Here is a 16,785-nt window from a genome sequence, read left to right on the forward strand (position 1 = left end):
GCTCTGTTTTTATATCCCAGTCTCTGTTTCTGCATTTCATTCTCTTTTTTCTTTCTCTTTTCACCCTCTCTCTTTCGGTCTCTCTCTCGATTCTATCTCTCTATCTCGGTATCCCTCTCGATCTATCGATAAATCTATCTAGCAATACACCTCTTTCTCTCTCTCTCTCTCTCTCTCTCTCTCTCTCTCAAGTCACTCTCTCAGCTTCGCTTCTATCTATTTATCTCTCTCTCCATCTCTCTCTCTCTCTCTGTCTCTCTCTCTCTCTGTCTCTCTCTCATAGAAAATGAGCAACAGCTTGATTTAAGAAAATATAAAAATATCAATCTACCCTTATTACAAAGACAATTTTATTATAATCTTAAATCAGACAGATGATAGCTATATATATGAATATATATTCAGCATTTGCGCTGTTCTTGTAGGGTATCTCGCAGTCATGTCCATACTTGCCCAACTTTCTCTCCCCTAGTTGTGTGTGCTAATTGGTATATTACTTTAAGGCTGTGACCACTATCAACTATTCGAACAACTTTGTTTTCTACCCGCTCGAACTTTGAACTCAATAAAATATAGAAAAAAGAGAAGTGAAAGAAGAAGCAAAATCTAAATGAAAACTAAACATTTAAGTATATATAAGTACTTAAGGCTATACAGCATGCTATAGTTGCTCAGTCGTTTTTCCGAATATCACAAATTCACACTTAGACACAGATTGAAAATATATAAATATATATTTATATGCATAAATATAAATATATTTGTGAAATTTATTGGCTGGCCAAGCGGTTGCTTGGCATTTGTTAAAGCGCCGACAATCCCAGCTGGTAACTCTGGGCGACCAACGACAATAGCAACAGCAACAACAACAACAGCAACAATAATAACAAACAATAACAAAATTAACTGCTCGGCCCGGCACAAATTATAATCAAAATTCAAAGAGCTTGCAGCACATTCTCGCTGGATAAGGGCAAATCTCTGGGAACTCTACAAAATGGTAAGCTAAAAGCAGAGCAAAGATCTCTTTGGCGTATAATAAACGATGTTGAGCAACTGGAACTCAGCAGGAGCAGCAGCAGCAGGAGCAGGAGCAGCAGCAGGAGTAGCAGCTGTAGCAGTACTTACTGCAGCATCTTTAAACATTGTCCTGTTGTCCGCTGTTTGATGCAGCGCTGATAGCAGCCCTTTGGCCCCGCTTTATGGGCGGGCGGGGCAGGAGGTAGGAGAGGCTGCAGCCTCAGCCTCAGGCTCAGGCATTGGCACATTCAATTTTTCATGCCAAGCCAGGCTGTTGTGCTGCAACAACATGCTGCACACACACACACACATATACACACAACTCTATATATATTTATATATATGTATATATATATATGTGTATATATAGTAAATATATGCTTATGTCTCAGTTGCAGCACCTCCTGCCTACTGCTGTTAAATGGCAAAAGAATTGTGCAGCATGCAACAAACTCGCGTCGCTGCTGTTGTCCATTTTCGACAATTTGTATATTCAAGCACACTCTCTACTGCATATACACATACATATATATATAAATATATATATATATACAGATATATACATTCATGTATATGTATACTATTATTATTTATGAAAATTTTACGCCTTTTGCCAACGCCAACAACAACAGCAACAGCAGCAACAACATGGAGCGAGGCGACGCGACTGGCGGCTGGGCCGGGCGCGGCTTCGAAAATTTTTGAATAATTTGCAGTCATAAAATATGCAATAAGCCAACAGCTGTTGTGAAATTGTTTTGAAAGCCGCGCCATCACATTATTTAAAACGGCGACGTTGCCACCGCCTCAGACTCGTGCCACCTCTGCACGTCCAATGCTGTTGCTCCTGCTCCTGCGCCTGGTACTCCTGCTCTGCTGTCCTGTCCCGTGGCTGCCTGCCGCCTTTTTCGAGGATGCATTGCGCATAGCAGAAGAAGAAACTGCTGAAAAAAAAGAAAAACATCGCTCGTTACCCCATCGCAGCAGCCAGCCAAGGAAATCGAATTACACATTAAGCAGAGCTTTATTTATACATTCAACCCATGTGTATATTCAACACTCGATTCATTCATTCCCATTCAAAATCCTTTTAAATTACTTTGACTAACTGCCGCCTTCACATGTCCCCAAAAACTGCACTTGCATTGACCCGATTCTCGCACTTGAACCTTGATTTGGATTTATTTGCATTTGATATTTTCATTTCATTTCACATCGGGTATGTTTTCAGTTTTGAAATCGAATTTCTTCATTACCCAGAATTAATATGCATTTCCACTTTCCATCCACAGCCACCAAAGAGTAAGAAAGGCAAAAAGGGCAAGAAGTTGCCAGGTGAGTTGATAACTATATCGATCCCAAGTGTTAGCTGAGCTGATCTTTGTCGATCTTCAAATATACCGTCTCTATATTACATATACTATATATACTATACTATTATATACACACCATATATAGGTATACATTATATTCAATTTGAGCAAGCATTAATATTCAATTCAATTTAGAGCTGAAATTTTAGGTACTCTTCAAGCAACTTTGCTCGTAGAGGGAACTAATTTGTGGTTTTCTTTCTATGATTCATAGCAAGGATTGCCTTGACTTTGAATTTAACAGTCTTTATTCTTCATTTGCTCAGCTGCAGTAAACGGGCACAGTCCGAGCTAGCACATAGAGAGTGGGTATTCCGCTCTTAAAACTCCTAGTTAAAATGCTGCTCTTATCCCTTGTCATTACTCATTACTATTTAACAGTCAGATAACATAACAGTTGATGTTCACTCAGAGACGGGCATGCTAAATAGTTAACATAGCTGTTAAGGCATTTGAGTGAGATCAATGAGATCATAGGGAGCGGAATTTGCATTTGACTGAATTATGACTATAGAATAGCGGGCATGCTAGCAGACTCTCCATACTTCACTCTCCACATAATGCTCTTCTATGATCACAAATTAGCACTTCGAAAGTGAAATCAGTGGCAGCCGGACGTGCTTAGGTCTTCAGTCATTTCTTCTTCGAGATTTCGAGAACCTATTTCCAGATAGGGCTTAGGATGCAATTGTGGAGCAGGAAAATATTATGTAATTTTGTATATTAGATGCACTTAAATGTGAAAAAGTGCACTCAGAAGAAATTATCGTCACTGGAGACTTCGGAGATAGAGAGTAGAGATCCAAAGAGACAATATTATTGTATTAACTGAGCTTTATGCATTAATATGAGTGATTTTAGACTTCTGTGCCAGAATTTTTTCATATGAAGGTCAGCTCGACTAAATTCCAGTGTCTATCAAGTTTACTATTAACTTAAGTGGAACTTTGTTAAGGTTTACTTACCAGCTGAATATTTATGTATTGATATATTGATATACTGATATACTGATATACTGATATACTGATATACTGATATACTGATATACTGATATACTGATATACTGATATACTGATATACTGATATACTGATATACTGATATACTGATATACTGATATACTGATATACTGATATACTGATATACTGATATACTGATATACTGATATACTGATATACTGATATACTGATATACTGATATACTGATATACTGATATATTGATGTATTGAAATATTGATGTATTGAAATATTGATATATTGAATATTGATATATTGATATATTGATATATTGATATATTGATATATTGATATATTGATATACTGATGTATTGATATATTGATATATTGATATATTGATATATTGATATATTGATATATTGATATATTGATATATGATATATTGATAATTGATCTACTGATATATTAACATATTGATGTATTGATATTGATATACTGATATATTGATATATTGACATATTGATATATGATATATATACTGATTGATATATTGGCAAATTGATATATTTATATATGATATATATGTATACTGTTATATTGATGTATTGATATTGATATACTGATATACTGATATGCTAGATATATCAAGAATTGAAGAATTTCGTTAGCCATAGATCTGATCCTTAAAGCCAAAGTAGATCCAGTCCGATAGTTGTTTTTACTCTGGACGCAGGAAAAACAAGTAAGAAGGCTCCAGTCGAGACTGCTCGACTAGGAGATACCCTGAACCCTCTAAGCTGATATTCTAATTATTCTGCACCTCTTTTATACATACACACACATACATACACATGCATCCACACGCAGGCATAAGCCTGCGCTCTGCTAACTGCGCAGTAAGCAGCGACTGCGCTTGGGCTGCGCTGCAGTGTGGGCAATATTATGAGAATTTATTTGTCAAATAATTTCTTTTGTAGACACACAATCTTAATGAAACTTTCAGAGTATAATCATATGATGAATATGTGTGTACATTCCAAAGCCCAAGTCTCTAGTACTTGAAATGCGTTTTTTACAAATTGGTGGAGAAGGGGGCGTGGTATCCAAAATTTGTAAATGACAAAATCTTTGTATCGATTAACTTTATATACAACGCAAATTTGAAGACTCCAGGTCTAAAAATGTTCAAATTAGGCTAAAAAAACAAAATCAATTTTTCGATTATTCTCGATAAAAAAGTTATCGGACGATTTATCGAAAAAATAAAGCAAACTCGTACTGCGTATGGTACACACGAGTATGCATGCCAAATTTCAGCTCTCTAGCTCTTATAACTTCTGAGATCGACGCACTCATACGGACGGACGGACGGACGGACGGACGGACAGACGGACAGGGCTATATCGACTCAGCTCGTCACGCTGATCAAGAATATATATACTTTGTGGGGTCTGCCACGCCTCCTTCTGCCCGTTACATACTTTTTCACAAAACCATTATACCCTGATTTCCCATTTTCAATGGGTTCAGGGTATAAAAATTGTTAAATGCTCGCAGTGCAATTGCCCTCGCAGATGGCATAAAGATAGTTAAGTACCAAAGTCGGAGCGGCGTAAGTAATTAATGTGACTGGTAAAGTTGGGCTCGGCCAGCGAGCCAGTGGGTCGGTGGGTCGATGGGTCGATGGGCTGCTGGTTTGGTGGGTCTCTGTCAGTTGGGCGGCACAACAATTTGTCAAATAATGATAATCTGAGGCTTGGTCAGCAGGAAAACAGAGTGTGACAAGTGGCGTCCATGTTGGCCACATGCTCAATACAATTTAATTGTGCAAGCGCAACCCAAACGCAATGCCACTGCAGCAACCCAGACTCCACACACACACACACAAGCACACAAGAGAGTGAGTGAGAGAGAGAGGGAGAGTGAGTGAGCGGAAAAAAAGACGCACTTAATTTCCACGAGTGAGCAAAGCAACGGCCTCTAACGCACATAATTGTTTCTATGGAGGATGCTGTTGGTCCTGCCTGGACCTGGCAGAGGACATGCGGCAGGCAGCTGGAGGCAAGGCTCGGCACCAGCCGGTGAACGATGCCAATTACACAAACCAATTACAGCAGCAGCTCTGCACATGCGGGCATGAGGCGCAATCCTAAAACACACACACACACACACACAAGCGCAGAGATAGCACACACACACACGCACATTAATGGGCTGCATTCTTATTAAATTTGCTCATGACAGTCGTTGGCAAGTTTAAAGCTCTCGTTTGCCTCTTTGCAGTGCTCATCGATGGCGTGGACACGTCCGCCATGACGCGCGATCAGCTGGAGGCGTTCTCGCTGCGCCTCAAGGCCGAGATGGATCGGGAGCGGGAGGAGCGCAACTACTTCCAGTTGGAGCGCGACAAGATACGCACCTTCTGGGAGATCACGCGCCAGCAGCTGGGTAAGCAGCACTCGGGAACCGAATCGATATCATTGTCCCTATAATCTCTTTGATCTGCTTGCGCAGAGGAGGCCAAGTTCGAGCTGCAGCAGAAGGACAAGGAGATCGAGGCCACGCAGGATCTGGCGGACATCGATACCAAGCACATCATGCAGCAGATGAAGCATCTGCAGTTCGAGAACCACAGCAAGCTGGGCGAGGTGCGCGCCGAGGCGATGACCCAACTGAAGGTTGCCCAGGAGCACCATCTGCTCCAGGAGCTGGAGCTGCAGACGGACAAGCGCCAGCTACGCCGCATTGTGCGCGAACGCATCGAGATGAGCGACATGCAGCATCGCCAGCTGGAGGCGCACTACAACCAGCAGCTGCTGTGAGTACCCAATGCTCCCATTCGATGATTCGATGATCCAAATTCCAAATTCCAAAATTCCAAAATTCCCATCCAAATCCAGAGAGCAGCGTCTGCAGTTTGAGAGCGAGCGCAAGGACAACGATCGCCTGCATGACGAGAAGATGAGGGAGCAGCGCAACAAGCTCGAGCTCTTCTTCAACGCGCAGATGTTCGAGGTGGAGGAGCGCAAGAATCAGCAGATCAAGGACCTGCAGGACCATCACGATCTGGCATTCAACGACATGAAGAACTATTATAACGACATCACACTGAACAACCTGGCGCTCATTGGCAGCATGAAGGAGCAAATCGAGCAGCTGCGCCGCCAGGCCGACCGCAGCGATCGCATCGCCGCCGAGGCAACCACTGAGAGTCGCCGGCTCAAGGAGCCGCTGGAGCATGCCAAGACCCATCTGAAGGAGCTGCAGCGCAAGCTGGAGTTCTACGAGCGCGACAAGCTGCAGCTGGCCCGCCTCAAGAAGAGCAACACCATACTGGAGAAGAAGGTGAAGAGTCTGATGTGGGAGTCGGAGACGCTGCTGCTGCGCAACGATGCTCTGGTCAGCGAGCGGGCCAATCTGAAGGCGCGCTTCAACGAGGTCATCGTCGAGCTACAACAGAAGACCGGCCTGAAGAACGTGCTGCTCGAGCGCAAGATTGCCGCTCTGCTGCGCGAGGACGAGAAACGCAGCATCATCATGCGCAGGACGATTGCCGCGTGTGCCCCCGACTTCCCCGGTAAGCTGGAGGCCGTGGAGAAGACCGTCAGCGATGTGGTCGACACCAAGAACCAGACCATCATCGATCTGCGTTACGAGCTGTCCAAGGCCTGGAAGGCCCACGACGATCTGCTCGAGACATACGAGTGCAAGCTCAAGCAATATGGCATCCCGACCGACGAGCTGGGCTTCGAGCCAATACGCGAGCGGGCCAACAAGCAGCTCTACATCTGCGGGCCCGCCGGCATTGTCACCGAGAACAAGTAAATGCCGAGACACGCCCACCTGCCCACACAGCCACACGCAGATCGAAGATTGATTACGGCAACTGAAAGTTGCCAGAAAAAAAATATGGAGAATTGAGATTGAGTTCAATTTTGTTTATTCAACTTTATGTCGTGTACAAGTATATATATATATGTACGTATATATACATATATATTTACATATATATATATATATATATATAGTTTATATACATATATATATATATAGATGTATATGTATACATATTTATATATATATATATATATATATATATATATATATATATATATATATATATATATATATATATATATATATATATATATATATATATAGATATATATATATATATATATAGATATCTGTCTGGGCAGATATGCAAGTATATAAAAGAAAACGTATAAAAAACGAGAGTAGAAATTATATAGGTAAATTTAAAAGAAAGGAATACATCGAAATATATAATACTAAGGCGTCGTCATATTGCCGTCAAGTTCTTCTAGATAGATACATATGTATATGTAGTTAGATAGATAGATAGATACATTTTGAATGAATCGTCTTTAAGCCTATTGTATTTTAGTATTTAAATTAGTGAGTATATAGTATCGTATCGTATCGGATATTGCTTCAATCAATAAATTGGCGTTAACTATATATATATATACATATGTGCATATGTATATACATACATGCATACATATATATGTACTTAACTGTATTTAGTGCTAACTAAAACATTATAACATTAGACATTTTACGTATGCTAAGTACTCGGTTAACAGAATAAAATGACAAAGTGGCAAATACATGTTGTAAAATACATTCATTAGGGGCTAAACTTAGGATAGATGCAGATAAGGTGCAATTTGTTTATATATTTCGTTTCGCTTTTGTTTTTTGTTTTTTGGATTCATTTGCTGAAAGTTTACAAAATTTTCCTATATGTTTTGGTTTCTCTTGTCGTTCATTTTTTTTTTTTTTTTTCTTTTGTCTATATTTTAAATATTTTCTTATTTTTTTCGGTTTTTTGTTTTTTTGAATTGGGTTTGCGGTTTCGCTTATTTTTCAAATAGATATCACATAAAGTTTTGCTTCTTGTTGCTAATGCGGATTTATAGGTTTGTCTGTAGGTTTCAAAACATTTCGTTTTTTGTTTTTGTTTTTGTTTTAGATCATTCAGCTGATCTTTAGCTTCCTTTTGATACTGTTTTGTTTGAGTTGGCGTAGTTCTTAACAAATCAAATCATATGGTTTATGACTTCAACTATAGATATATACAATACGGAATACAACATTACATTAGTTATTTAATACTACTTGAATACATATTATATATGTGTATGTATGTGTGTTTCGTGTTTGTTTGTTTGTGTTTGTCTGTGTCTGTGTTTGTTTAACTGTTTCTTGCTGTAGTATTGTGCCAGTGAGTGAGTTTGTCTTTGTTTTAGTATTCAAATTTCATTTGTTGCTTTTGAATTCTGAGTCTAGGTACGTTTTTATTTATTTTTTGGTAACACTCTGGTTCAAGTTTTGTTTCACTTATTTATCTTGCTTTTTGTTTTTGTTTTTGTGTTTGCTCTTGTCATTACGAAATGATTTGCATTCCAGTCCACAAGGAATTAACTTATATTTAATTGAATCTATATTAGTTTAAGTTTCTCTTGAGTTTCATCTAATTTGTTTGTCTTTCGTTTTTGTTATAAATAAAAATTTCAAAGCGATCACAACGGTTTACTTCACAGATGCGTGTGGACACATGTCAAAGGTGTCCATAGAAATACATATTTCTTATTTTCTTTTAAAGTTTCAATAATTTTTCTCTCTTTTCTTTATAAATCCTTTTTCTATTGCTATTTGTTTCTCTTATTCCTGTTTTTTTTTTTTTGTTTTTTTAATACTTTTTGCTAAGCTTCCAAATTGTATTTGTTTGATTGGCTTTTTGTTCAGTATTTTTGTATACAAATTTAAATGTATTCAATAAAAATTACTCGAATCTCTTGTGTCTTTGCTGTAATTATTGTTCAGTTATGTTTAGGCTTTATATGTGTGTGTGATTCTATATATATATGTATGTCTGAACGTGTGCGTGTCTGTGACTGTGTGTGTGTGTGTGTGTATGGCACATTAGGAGTTCTTAGCTGTATAAATTTGTGTCTAAGCCTTCGTTTCCTCATATTTGTTGTTAGTTCATATTCGATTTTGCTTTTTAGTTACATAAAATTTCACAGTATTTTGGGCAGTTGCTTTTTTGTTGTTCTTTAAATATGTTCAAAACAAGATCAATTTTTAACAATATTTCATGCTGCATTTGTTGCTTAGCTTGTTCGTGGGCTTTTAACTTATTTGTTAGTTTGGACTATTTTTTTTCATTTAGTTATGTTTTGTTTGAAAATTTTATCTAAATGCTTCCTTTTGCTTTTCGGTTTCGTTTTTGCTTTTTTCCATTTTGTTTTTTTTTAAATATTGTTTCAGTACTTTTACGAAGAAATTCCTTGTATTTAATATGTATGTTTAGTTAAAATTAAAGATTGACTAACATTTTGTTTGTAAGGCAATTTGTTTTTTTTTTTTTTTTTTTTCTCTCGCTTTGCTCAGATTCACTTGTATTGTGTTTTTAATCCAAATTAAATTTAGATTTAGATTCAGTTCATTCGTTTTCGAAATTAAATTATCAATTAAATTCTTTAACTACGCCTAATTACCAATTTAATGCAAGTATGTATAACTATGTGGTACAAGTCGTTCCAAAAATTAGCGTTGTATAGAGTGAAAGTATATATGTATACTCTAAATATACTCATAAGTGTATATATGTGTATGTGTTTGTGTGTGTGTGTGCCTGTTTATGTGTGTCTGCTGTGTGTGTAGCTTAAGAGCTATTTAAGGTATGCATGTAAATATTTTATATAACTAATAAGCATCAGAGATGTACGTGAAAAACTCGCACATGAAACAATGGATGCTATGTCTAGTCATCTCTTGCTCTATTTACGTGTCATGTATGAATGTGTGCGATGTGCACTGGTGTGTTAGAGAGATGCAAATTGAAAGAGATGGAAGTATAGAGAGCACTAGATAGCTTGCTGTCACTTGCACGTTTATGCTCATTGTACGGTGGACTTATTTCCAGTGACAGGCATCAGCTGATGCAGCCTGTGCGTTTGCTACCATAGGGATTTCAATTAAATAGCTGATTATGATTCTTTGGTTACCGGATGCCATCCATTACGTTGAGTAGCACAGAAGTTGTATTAGTTCTTATAGCCTAGAAGAATTTACCGTGAGCAAAGGCATTGATCAAACGTGGCGTCTGCTCTGAAATGCTGCACAACTCCAATATGTTCTCGTTACGCTCACTCGAATAGCCCATGGATCCATGCTGTTGCCGCAGACTCAATATGATGAATCTGTAAATGGGAGGAGATTTAATAGTGGTGGAATAGGGGGTACCGAGCTGAGGGCAAAGCAATTTACTTGGCATCTTTATTTCGCTTTTCACGATACTCGTCCAGCCGCTTGCAAAGTTGTTCGGACTTATTCCTTTGATTTCCACGCGTTCCACAAGGCACCAGCACCAGGAAAACATCATACGTCTGTTCTGTATCCTGCAGCGCATCGTCGATTACGTCTATCAGAGTCTGTTTAATTTTCACCACCTTCTGGCTCTCGCAAGTGGCCTTGGCTTCATCAACCGACATGGCTGAAGTCCATGGCAGCGCTTTTAGCTTTCCAGTCTTGTCATACCAAATGCGCACGGTTACTTTAGGGTCGCACTTGAAGTAACCAAAGGCTAAAGCGAGTACGGCATCGATATACTTGATCGAGCGAAAGCGTCCAAGGAGATATTCTAGGGGAGCAAATCAAAAATTAGCCAACAAAATGAGGTGATTTCATTTCATTTCATTCAAAATTTTACGCACTGCCCAAGTAAACCATCTCCAGATTAATTGTTATATGAAGTCGTAAGCCCAAAGGTTTGTTGAAGCCGAACGACTGTTTGTACAGCTTCTGAATAATGCTGGACGGCTTTGGTGAAACAACTCCTTTCGTAATCTACGGCCACAATATTGGATTTAATTGAGTTCAGATTAGCATACATCATAAACACTCACCACTTTTTTGCGGCTGAATCCGCGTGCCTCCTGCAACAGCAGGCGTAGTGGCTCGACATTGGCTGCACGCAGCTCTGAGGGATCGAAGAAACGCTGGGTGAAGCACGTCTGGGCGTGGCGATTCGACCTGTTGAGCTTGAGGAATGTTGGCCAACTCTGCAGCATCTGATCGTAGGTCATTTTGGCCATGAGTAGATTAACAACTTTCTGATCAGACACAAGGCGACGCGGCAAGTGCTCGTAGCTAAGCGACATTTTCTGGATAAGGGGCAGGGCAGCCTCTGCGTTTGGGGTTAGGCGCAGATTGGCAATGCCTTGAATCGTCTCCTTGCATTGTGCGAGAGGCTCCAGATAGTCGGGCCAGTTAATTAGGTCCTTACTGGGCGCAGACACCACGCGCAACGCGGCCATCTTATCCGCATCGAATTTGGCGCTCATGTAGTGGCATCGCTGTAGGAGTTCGCGATGCTGGGCCGAGTTGCAATCGCCCAGCGACCACATATGTAGCAACTTGTCCAGTGCCTGATGCTGATACCATTCCAGCACAGCTTTACGCACGGTGCGACTAAAGGGCGTTTTGCGGTCCAACAGCTTTTGCACTTGCTTCACGAACTTCACAAATAAGAACAACTCCTGGGAAGTGCGCACAAGCGCAGGGAAATATCCGCGCACTAGTGTGCGATGCTTTTCATCCGGGCACGTAGAAAGGTAAACGGCCAAGACGAGTATCGCCTCATCGTGTCGGGGCAAGTACTGATCATTGGATGCATCGAGAACGTCTCTCAGGCACTCGATCAGCTCATTTTCATTCACTTTGCCGCACAGCTCACGCAGTGCCTCAAAGTGGGCTTCCACAGTCAAGTCAAAAGTTGTCGGTGCATAAACTGGCTGCTTGATTCTGCCCAGGTAGCAAAAACGGCGCAGTTTATCAATGGCCGAAGGAGCAACTGTTTGTCGTAGGAAAAAATAATATGTATGTACATACATATATATAAATAAACCAAACAAACGAAAACACAGTTTAATATATATGTATGTGTGCATGTGCACACATAGATATATACAGAAGAGTTTGAGTACGTACTGTGCAACATTGTGCCCTCTTCTGCCGACTCCAACTCCCGACTGACATTCGAATTCACATCAGTTTGTTGACTCGATGCAACTTCTGCTGTCAACAATAATCGTTTCTGTATGCTGCCAGGGCCAAAGCCACAGCCCTGGTTTATGTTGGTGGCTAAAATTGTTGTTGAATTGTTGATGCAGGCGTTGCAATTGATGTGATATTGTTGTCTCCCATTGAGGGGTCTCAATTAAAATTCATGAGCACGTAAATTTTGCATTTCGAAGTATTTACATTTAACAAATTTAAATATTCATACTTTTCACGACTTGAGCGAAGTGCAAGTTATCGATGGCACTATCACTATCGCAATGTTTTCGTTAGCACGATTCTCATTACAGGTGCGCAGTAAATGTTTGCCGCCATATTCAAATTAAAAACCATTCACACAGCTGATTTTTGTTATTATCAGGTGCTATCGATATGTTTGTTTTGCGATTACTGTGTTCGTAACAAATTAAATGAGACATGAAATAAACAACTTATGCTATTAATAGTCATATATTATTAATGTCATATATATAGTAAAAATAAGTATTTCCATTTTTTTGTACAATGCGTACCTCGTATATTTACATAATCTGCTAATATCACCTTGATAAAATAGTACGACGTTGAAGAACCATTGAATATGGAATAGTTATTATACAAAAAAAAAGAAAAAGTAGAGTATTTATTTCTTGCAGGAATTGCAAATATTTCAACTGCTCATTCGCCGAAATTATAGTAATTGTTTAATGAATTGTTTTCATCGATAGTAAAGTGTATCTTCAACGATAGATAGTATCGATATTAGTGCAGCACTAATTCAGTGTTTTGCCGGCGCGCATGTTCTCTAGTTTTACGTTTTGTTTTCGTTAAGCAATTCTGTGTTTCCAGCGCCTTGGCCATTGCCATGTTGCGTACACACCTCTTCCAAAATGTGCGCCTGCGGTTTCAATTACGACGCGTTGCAGTTGGAGCTGCCATTGCGCCGCCAACGGCACGTGGATGTCTGCATTATGCAACGCCAATGATCAGCAGGACAACAATGCCGGCACTGCAGCCACTTGCATATAGCTATACGACGGCAGCAACCACACCAGTTGCACGACCCGCATCGTCGAACAAGAAGCGCGTAGCGAAGGCCAATGACCGCGGGAACACCATCGCCAGCCTCGATGATCTGTGGACGCAGCTTGAGCAACATTATCAGCAGCACAATGTGCTCCGCCAAGAGCACTGCGAACGTCTGCTGGCACTGCTGGAGGGCTCACCCATGGGAGTGCAAAACACACTAACTGCCGAACAGCTGCACTTTCTGTTGGGCGCCTGTGTGCCGGAGCTGTTGCCAGTGCTGAGCAGCCGAGAACGTGGGGATCTGTTTCGGCGATTGTGGGCGCAGCTGCTGAAAGTGGAGCAACCGTCCATGGCGCACTATCACACCCAGCTGCAGATGCTGCACGAGAACCAGCTGCCGTTGGCCGACCATCGTGCTCTACTGGCCGAGATTGCCGCCTACAATGGCGCGGCAGATGCAAGCCTCTACAGCGCCCTGCTGGATGTGGCCGGCGCCAGCGGGAACATGCGACAGGCTACCGAGCTGCTGAGTGACATGCGTCAGCGCAACTTTCCTCTCTCTGAGCGTAACTTTCACGCCCTCCTTCTGGGCCATGCGCGCAGCGGAGATCTACCAGGCGTCGAGACGGTCCTCAGCAGCATGCGCGCGGCGGGCATAACGCCCAGTGCCAGCACCCAGGCCCTGTGCTTCGTCGCCTACGTGGAGAACGACGAGCTGCCCAGGGCGCGCGACCTGCTCCGGCAGCACGCGGGCAGCTTCAATGCGCCGCAGCTTATGCAAATGCTGCGCGCTGTGCTGGCCCAGCAGCAGGTGGATGAGCAACTAATGCAGCAGCTGGTGTCACAGCTGCCTGCGGATTATGTGAACGATATCGACGTGCCGCCGGCCATCAACAGTCTCTGCATCCAGATGCTGTACAGAGATCAGGCGGCTCTGATGATCCAACTGGTGGGGATGCTGCCGGCGCCCAAGTTTAACGAGAAGCAAAACATCGATGGATATGCAGCGTACCTGCTACAGGAGCTCTTCCGCGCCCGCACACCCCTCGAGCAGATGCTGCAGTTTGCTTTCCAGCTGCGCCAGCGCGGCCAGAATCCGCGCGCCTTGGAGGTGCTCACTGAGTTGGCGCTGCGTCGTCAACCTTCGATTGCCTTGAGCTGCCTGGAAGCACTGAATGCAGCGGGCGAGCCACTGCGTCCGCACTACTTCTGGCCCTTGCTGCTGCAGCAACACAAGCGCGAGGGCGAGAGCGGCGTGCTCCGGGTGCTGGGCGATATGCAGCGCCTGGGCGTGGAGTGCGACGAGCCGACGCTGCGACAATATGTCCTAGCCAATCTAAACCAGACGCTGCAGCAGCCGGTGCAGGCGCTGCAGCAGCTAGACGCTGTGGGCGTGCGCCCCTCCCAGGCGCTGGTGCACGTGCTCAGCCAACTGCTGCAGCATCTGGAGCTGCAGCCAGCGCTCGATCTGCTGCAGCGCTACCCGACACGCCTCCAGCTGACGACGCTGCTTCAGCCGTTGGCTACGCTGGCTGTGCACATGCGTGCGACTAAGCGCTTCGAGGCCTTCGCCCAGCTGATCCAGACATTGCAGCAGCGATCACTGCAGCGCCAGGATGACTTCGTTGGTGCACTGCTGCTGCAGATGTGCGGGCCACAGACGCGCCTACGCCAGGAGCCGGCATCGCTGTTGCGCTTCCTGCACGAGATGCAGCGTCTGCAGCTGCACATCTCACCGGCGGCAGCCGAGTCGCTGTTGAGCCTGGGCAGCAACAGCGATGTGGACACACGAGAATCGCTGGCCAAGACGCTGCAGAAGATGCGCAACGCGGAGCTGAAGCTACCAGCGGATACCGTCTTGGCCGTTGGCGGCTTCATCAAGCATCCGCGCGACATGTCGCGAGAAGAGCTCGAGTGCCATCTCATCGAACTGGAGGCCAAGCAGCTGAATACGCGCGGCGTGCTGCGGCGCCTGCTGCAGTTGAGCGTGCGCGACGGCCACTTGGAGCGGGCGCTCGAACTGCAGGCCAAGTGCGATGCTCTACGGGTGCAGACCAGCGCTGGGATGCTGGCCGCCATCTTTGATCTGCACATCAAGCTGAAGAACCTGCCACGTGCTCAGCAGAGCCTGCAGCGCCTACAGACCACATATCCAGGTGAATCTTGACTAGATATCCGCTCGTATTGTCAAATATTAATCATGCCTATGTATATATATTTGTAGGTTTCCTTCTGGATGAGCACAAGCTGATTGATTACGCCGCTCTGCTGGTGGAGAAGGGTCAGCTGGAAGAGGCCAAGGAGCTGCTGCAGCAGCGCGCCGCCCAGCACAAGGTCAATGGCGGCGACTATGTCATCAAGAATGTCTGGCAGCTGCTCACGAATGTTGCCAAAATGGCAAAGGACTCTGCATCCGGGTCCGCATCCACGAGCCCCACGCTGGAGATGTTCAACTTTCTGCGCAAGCTGGGCTATTGCCAGACGCACAATGCTCTGCTGGGTCCTGTGCTGCGGGAGTGGCTCTATCGCGGTGATATGGATGGCGCCGTGGCAGAGTTTCAGCGCCTGGCCACGCGGCACAACCACACGCCGCTTCAGTTCGAGCTGCTGTCGCTGCTGGTGAAGCTCAGCAACGGCGACGAGACGGAGCTGGCACGTTTTCCAGGCATGACCAAGGAGTCAGCACAGCAGCATCTGGTCACGGTCACGTCGACGGTCAGCCGAGTGCACGGCGCAGCCAATATGAACAGCGCCCTGCTGCTGGCTCTGGCCGAGTCGGGCACTGAGACGCAGCTGCGTCGGCTTATCATCAATCCAGAGTTCCGGCTCAATCACGACCTGCTGCTGAAGAACTGCGAGCACCTGGGCCAAGAGGGCGCCGTGCGCACTCTCCTGCGTCTGGCTCGTGGTGTCCGAGGCCTGCAACGCACCATTGACGAGCAGCGCATCTACGACATGCTGCTCTCCCAGTTCACGAAGACCAACAACTACGAGGGCGCCCTCGATCTCTACGAGCGCCTGGAGGCCGACGACGAGCTGAAGGTCTCACAGGAGTTCATACGTAATCTGGTCAAGCTGCTGCAGCTGAATAATATAGAGATTCCCAGCAGCATTGCTATGCGTGCTCAGATTAGATAGGATCACATTTTTATATAGATACGCCTACAATCTTAATGCTGTTATTGTTAATATATTTTTTTCTAATAACATAAGTAAATTTATATTTTAAATATTAACAAAATCTATGCGTGTTGTATGTGTGTGCGTATTCAAATAATTGAACTGCGCGGGCACGAATATTGTTAATCGTCAATC

General features: G+C 43.4%; 3 protein-coding genes across 3 annotated transcripts; 2 read left to right on the forward strand and 1 right to left on the reverse strand.

Moving 5' to 3' along the window:
- The first annotated feature begins 629 nt into the window (after positions 1-629).
- Positions 630-7,987, forward strand: Gas8 (Growth arrest specific protein 8). Its single transcript, XM_018014086.2, has 5 exons — positions 630-1,000; positions 2,322-2,355; positions 5,632-5,796; positions 5,863-6,166; positions 6,249-7,987. Exons 1-5 carry the CDS (start codon positions 998-1,000, stop codon positions 7,171-7,173), a joined length of 1,431 nt encoding a protein of 476 aa, XP_017869575.2. The 5' UTR covers positions 630-997; the 3' UTR covers positions 7,174-7,987.
- Positions 7,988-9,048: 1,061 nt separating this feature from the next.
- Positions 9,049-12,742, reverse strand: LOC108619570 (uncharacterized). The gene is made up of 5 exons (XM_018016224.2): positions 12,373-12,742; positions 11,289-12,235; positions 11,097-11,229; positions 10,651-11,023; positions 9,049-10,583 (listed from the first exon to the last, which is right to left on the reverse strand). The coding sequence occupies exons 1-5, from the start codon at positions 12,380-12,382 to the stop codon at positions 10,442-10,444; spliced, it is 1,605 nt and encodes a 534-aa protein (XP_017871713.1). The 5' UTR covers positions 12,383-12,742; the 3' UTR covers positions 9,049-10,441.
- A 433-nt stretch (positions 12,743-13,175) lies between these two features.
- Lrpprc2 (Leucine-rich pentatricopeptide repeat containing 2) lies at positions 13,176-16,711 on the forward strand. Its single transcript, XM_089474677.1, has 2 exons — positions 13,176-15,626; positions 15,695-16,711. The coding sequence occupies exons 1-2, from the start codon at positions 13,307-13,309 to the stop codon at positions 16,606-16,608; spliced, it is 3,234 nt and encodes a 1,077-aa protein (XP_089330803.1). The 5' UTR covers positions 13,176-13,306; the 3' UTR covers positions 16,609-16,711.
- Positions 16,712-16,785: the final 74 nt, after the last annotated feature.

Source organism: Drosophila arizonae, chromosome X (assembly GCF_054131065.1).
Source record: "Drosophila arizonae isolate 15081-1271.41 chromosome X, UAZ_ARI_1.0, whole genome shotgun sequence".
NCBI lineage: Eukaryota > Metazoa > Arthropoda > Insecta > Diptera > Drosophilidae > Drosophila > Drosophila arizonae.

Excerpts from the sequence above, each read along its gene's own strand:
- LOC108619570 (XM_018016224.2), bottom strand. Across the intron at positions 11,024-11,096 it reads GGAGATGGTTTACTTGGGCA|AATATCTCCTTGGACGCTTT; the intron begins GTGCGTAAAATT and ends TTGCTCCCCTAG. Across the intron at positions 10,584-10,650 it reads AAGCGAAATAAAGATGCCAA|ATTCATCATATTGAGTCTGC; the intron begins GTAAATTGCTTT and ends TCCCATTTACAG.
- Lrpprc2 (XM_089474677.1), top strand. The coding sequence starts at position 13,307 with ATGTTGCGTACACACCTCTTCCAAAATGTGCGCCTGCGGTTTCAATTA. Across the intron at positions 15,627-15,694 it reads CCTACAGACCACATATCCAG|GTTTCCTTCTGGATGAGCAC; the intron begins GTGAATCTTGAC and ends ATATATTTGTAG.
- Gas8 (XM_018014086.2), top strand. Across the intron at positions 2,356-5,631 it reads AAAGGGCAAGAAGTTGCCAG|TGCTCATCGATGGCGTGGAC; the intron begins GTGAGTTGATAA and ends GCCTCTTTGCAG. Across the intron at positions 6,167-6,248 it reads CACTACAACCAGCAGCTGCT|AGAGCAGCGTCTGCAGTTTG; the intron begins GTGAGTACCCAA and ends ATCCAAATCCAG.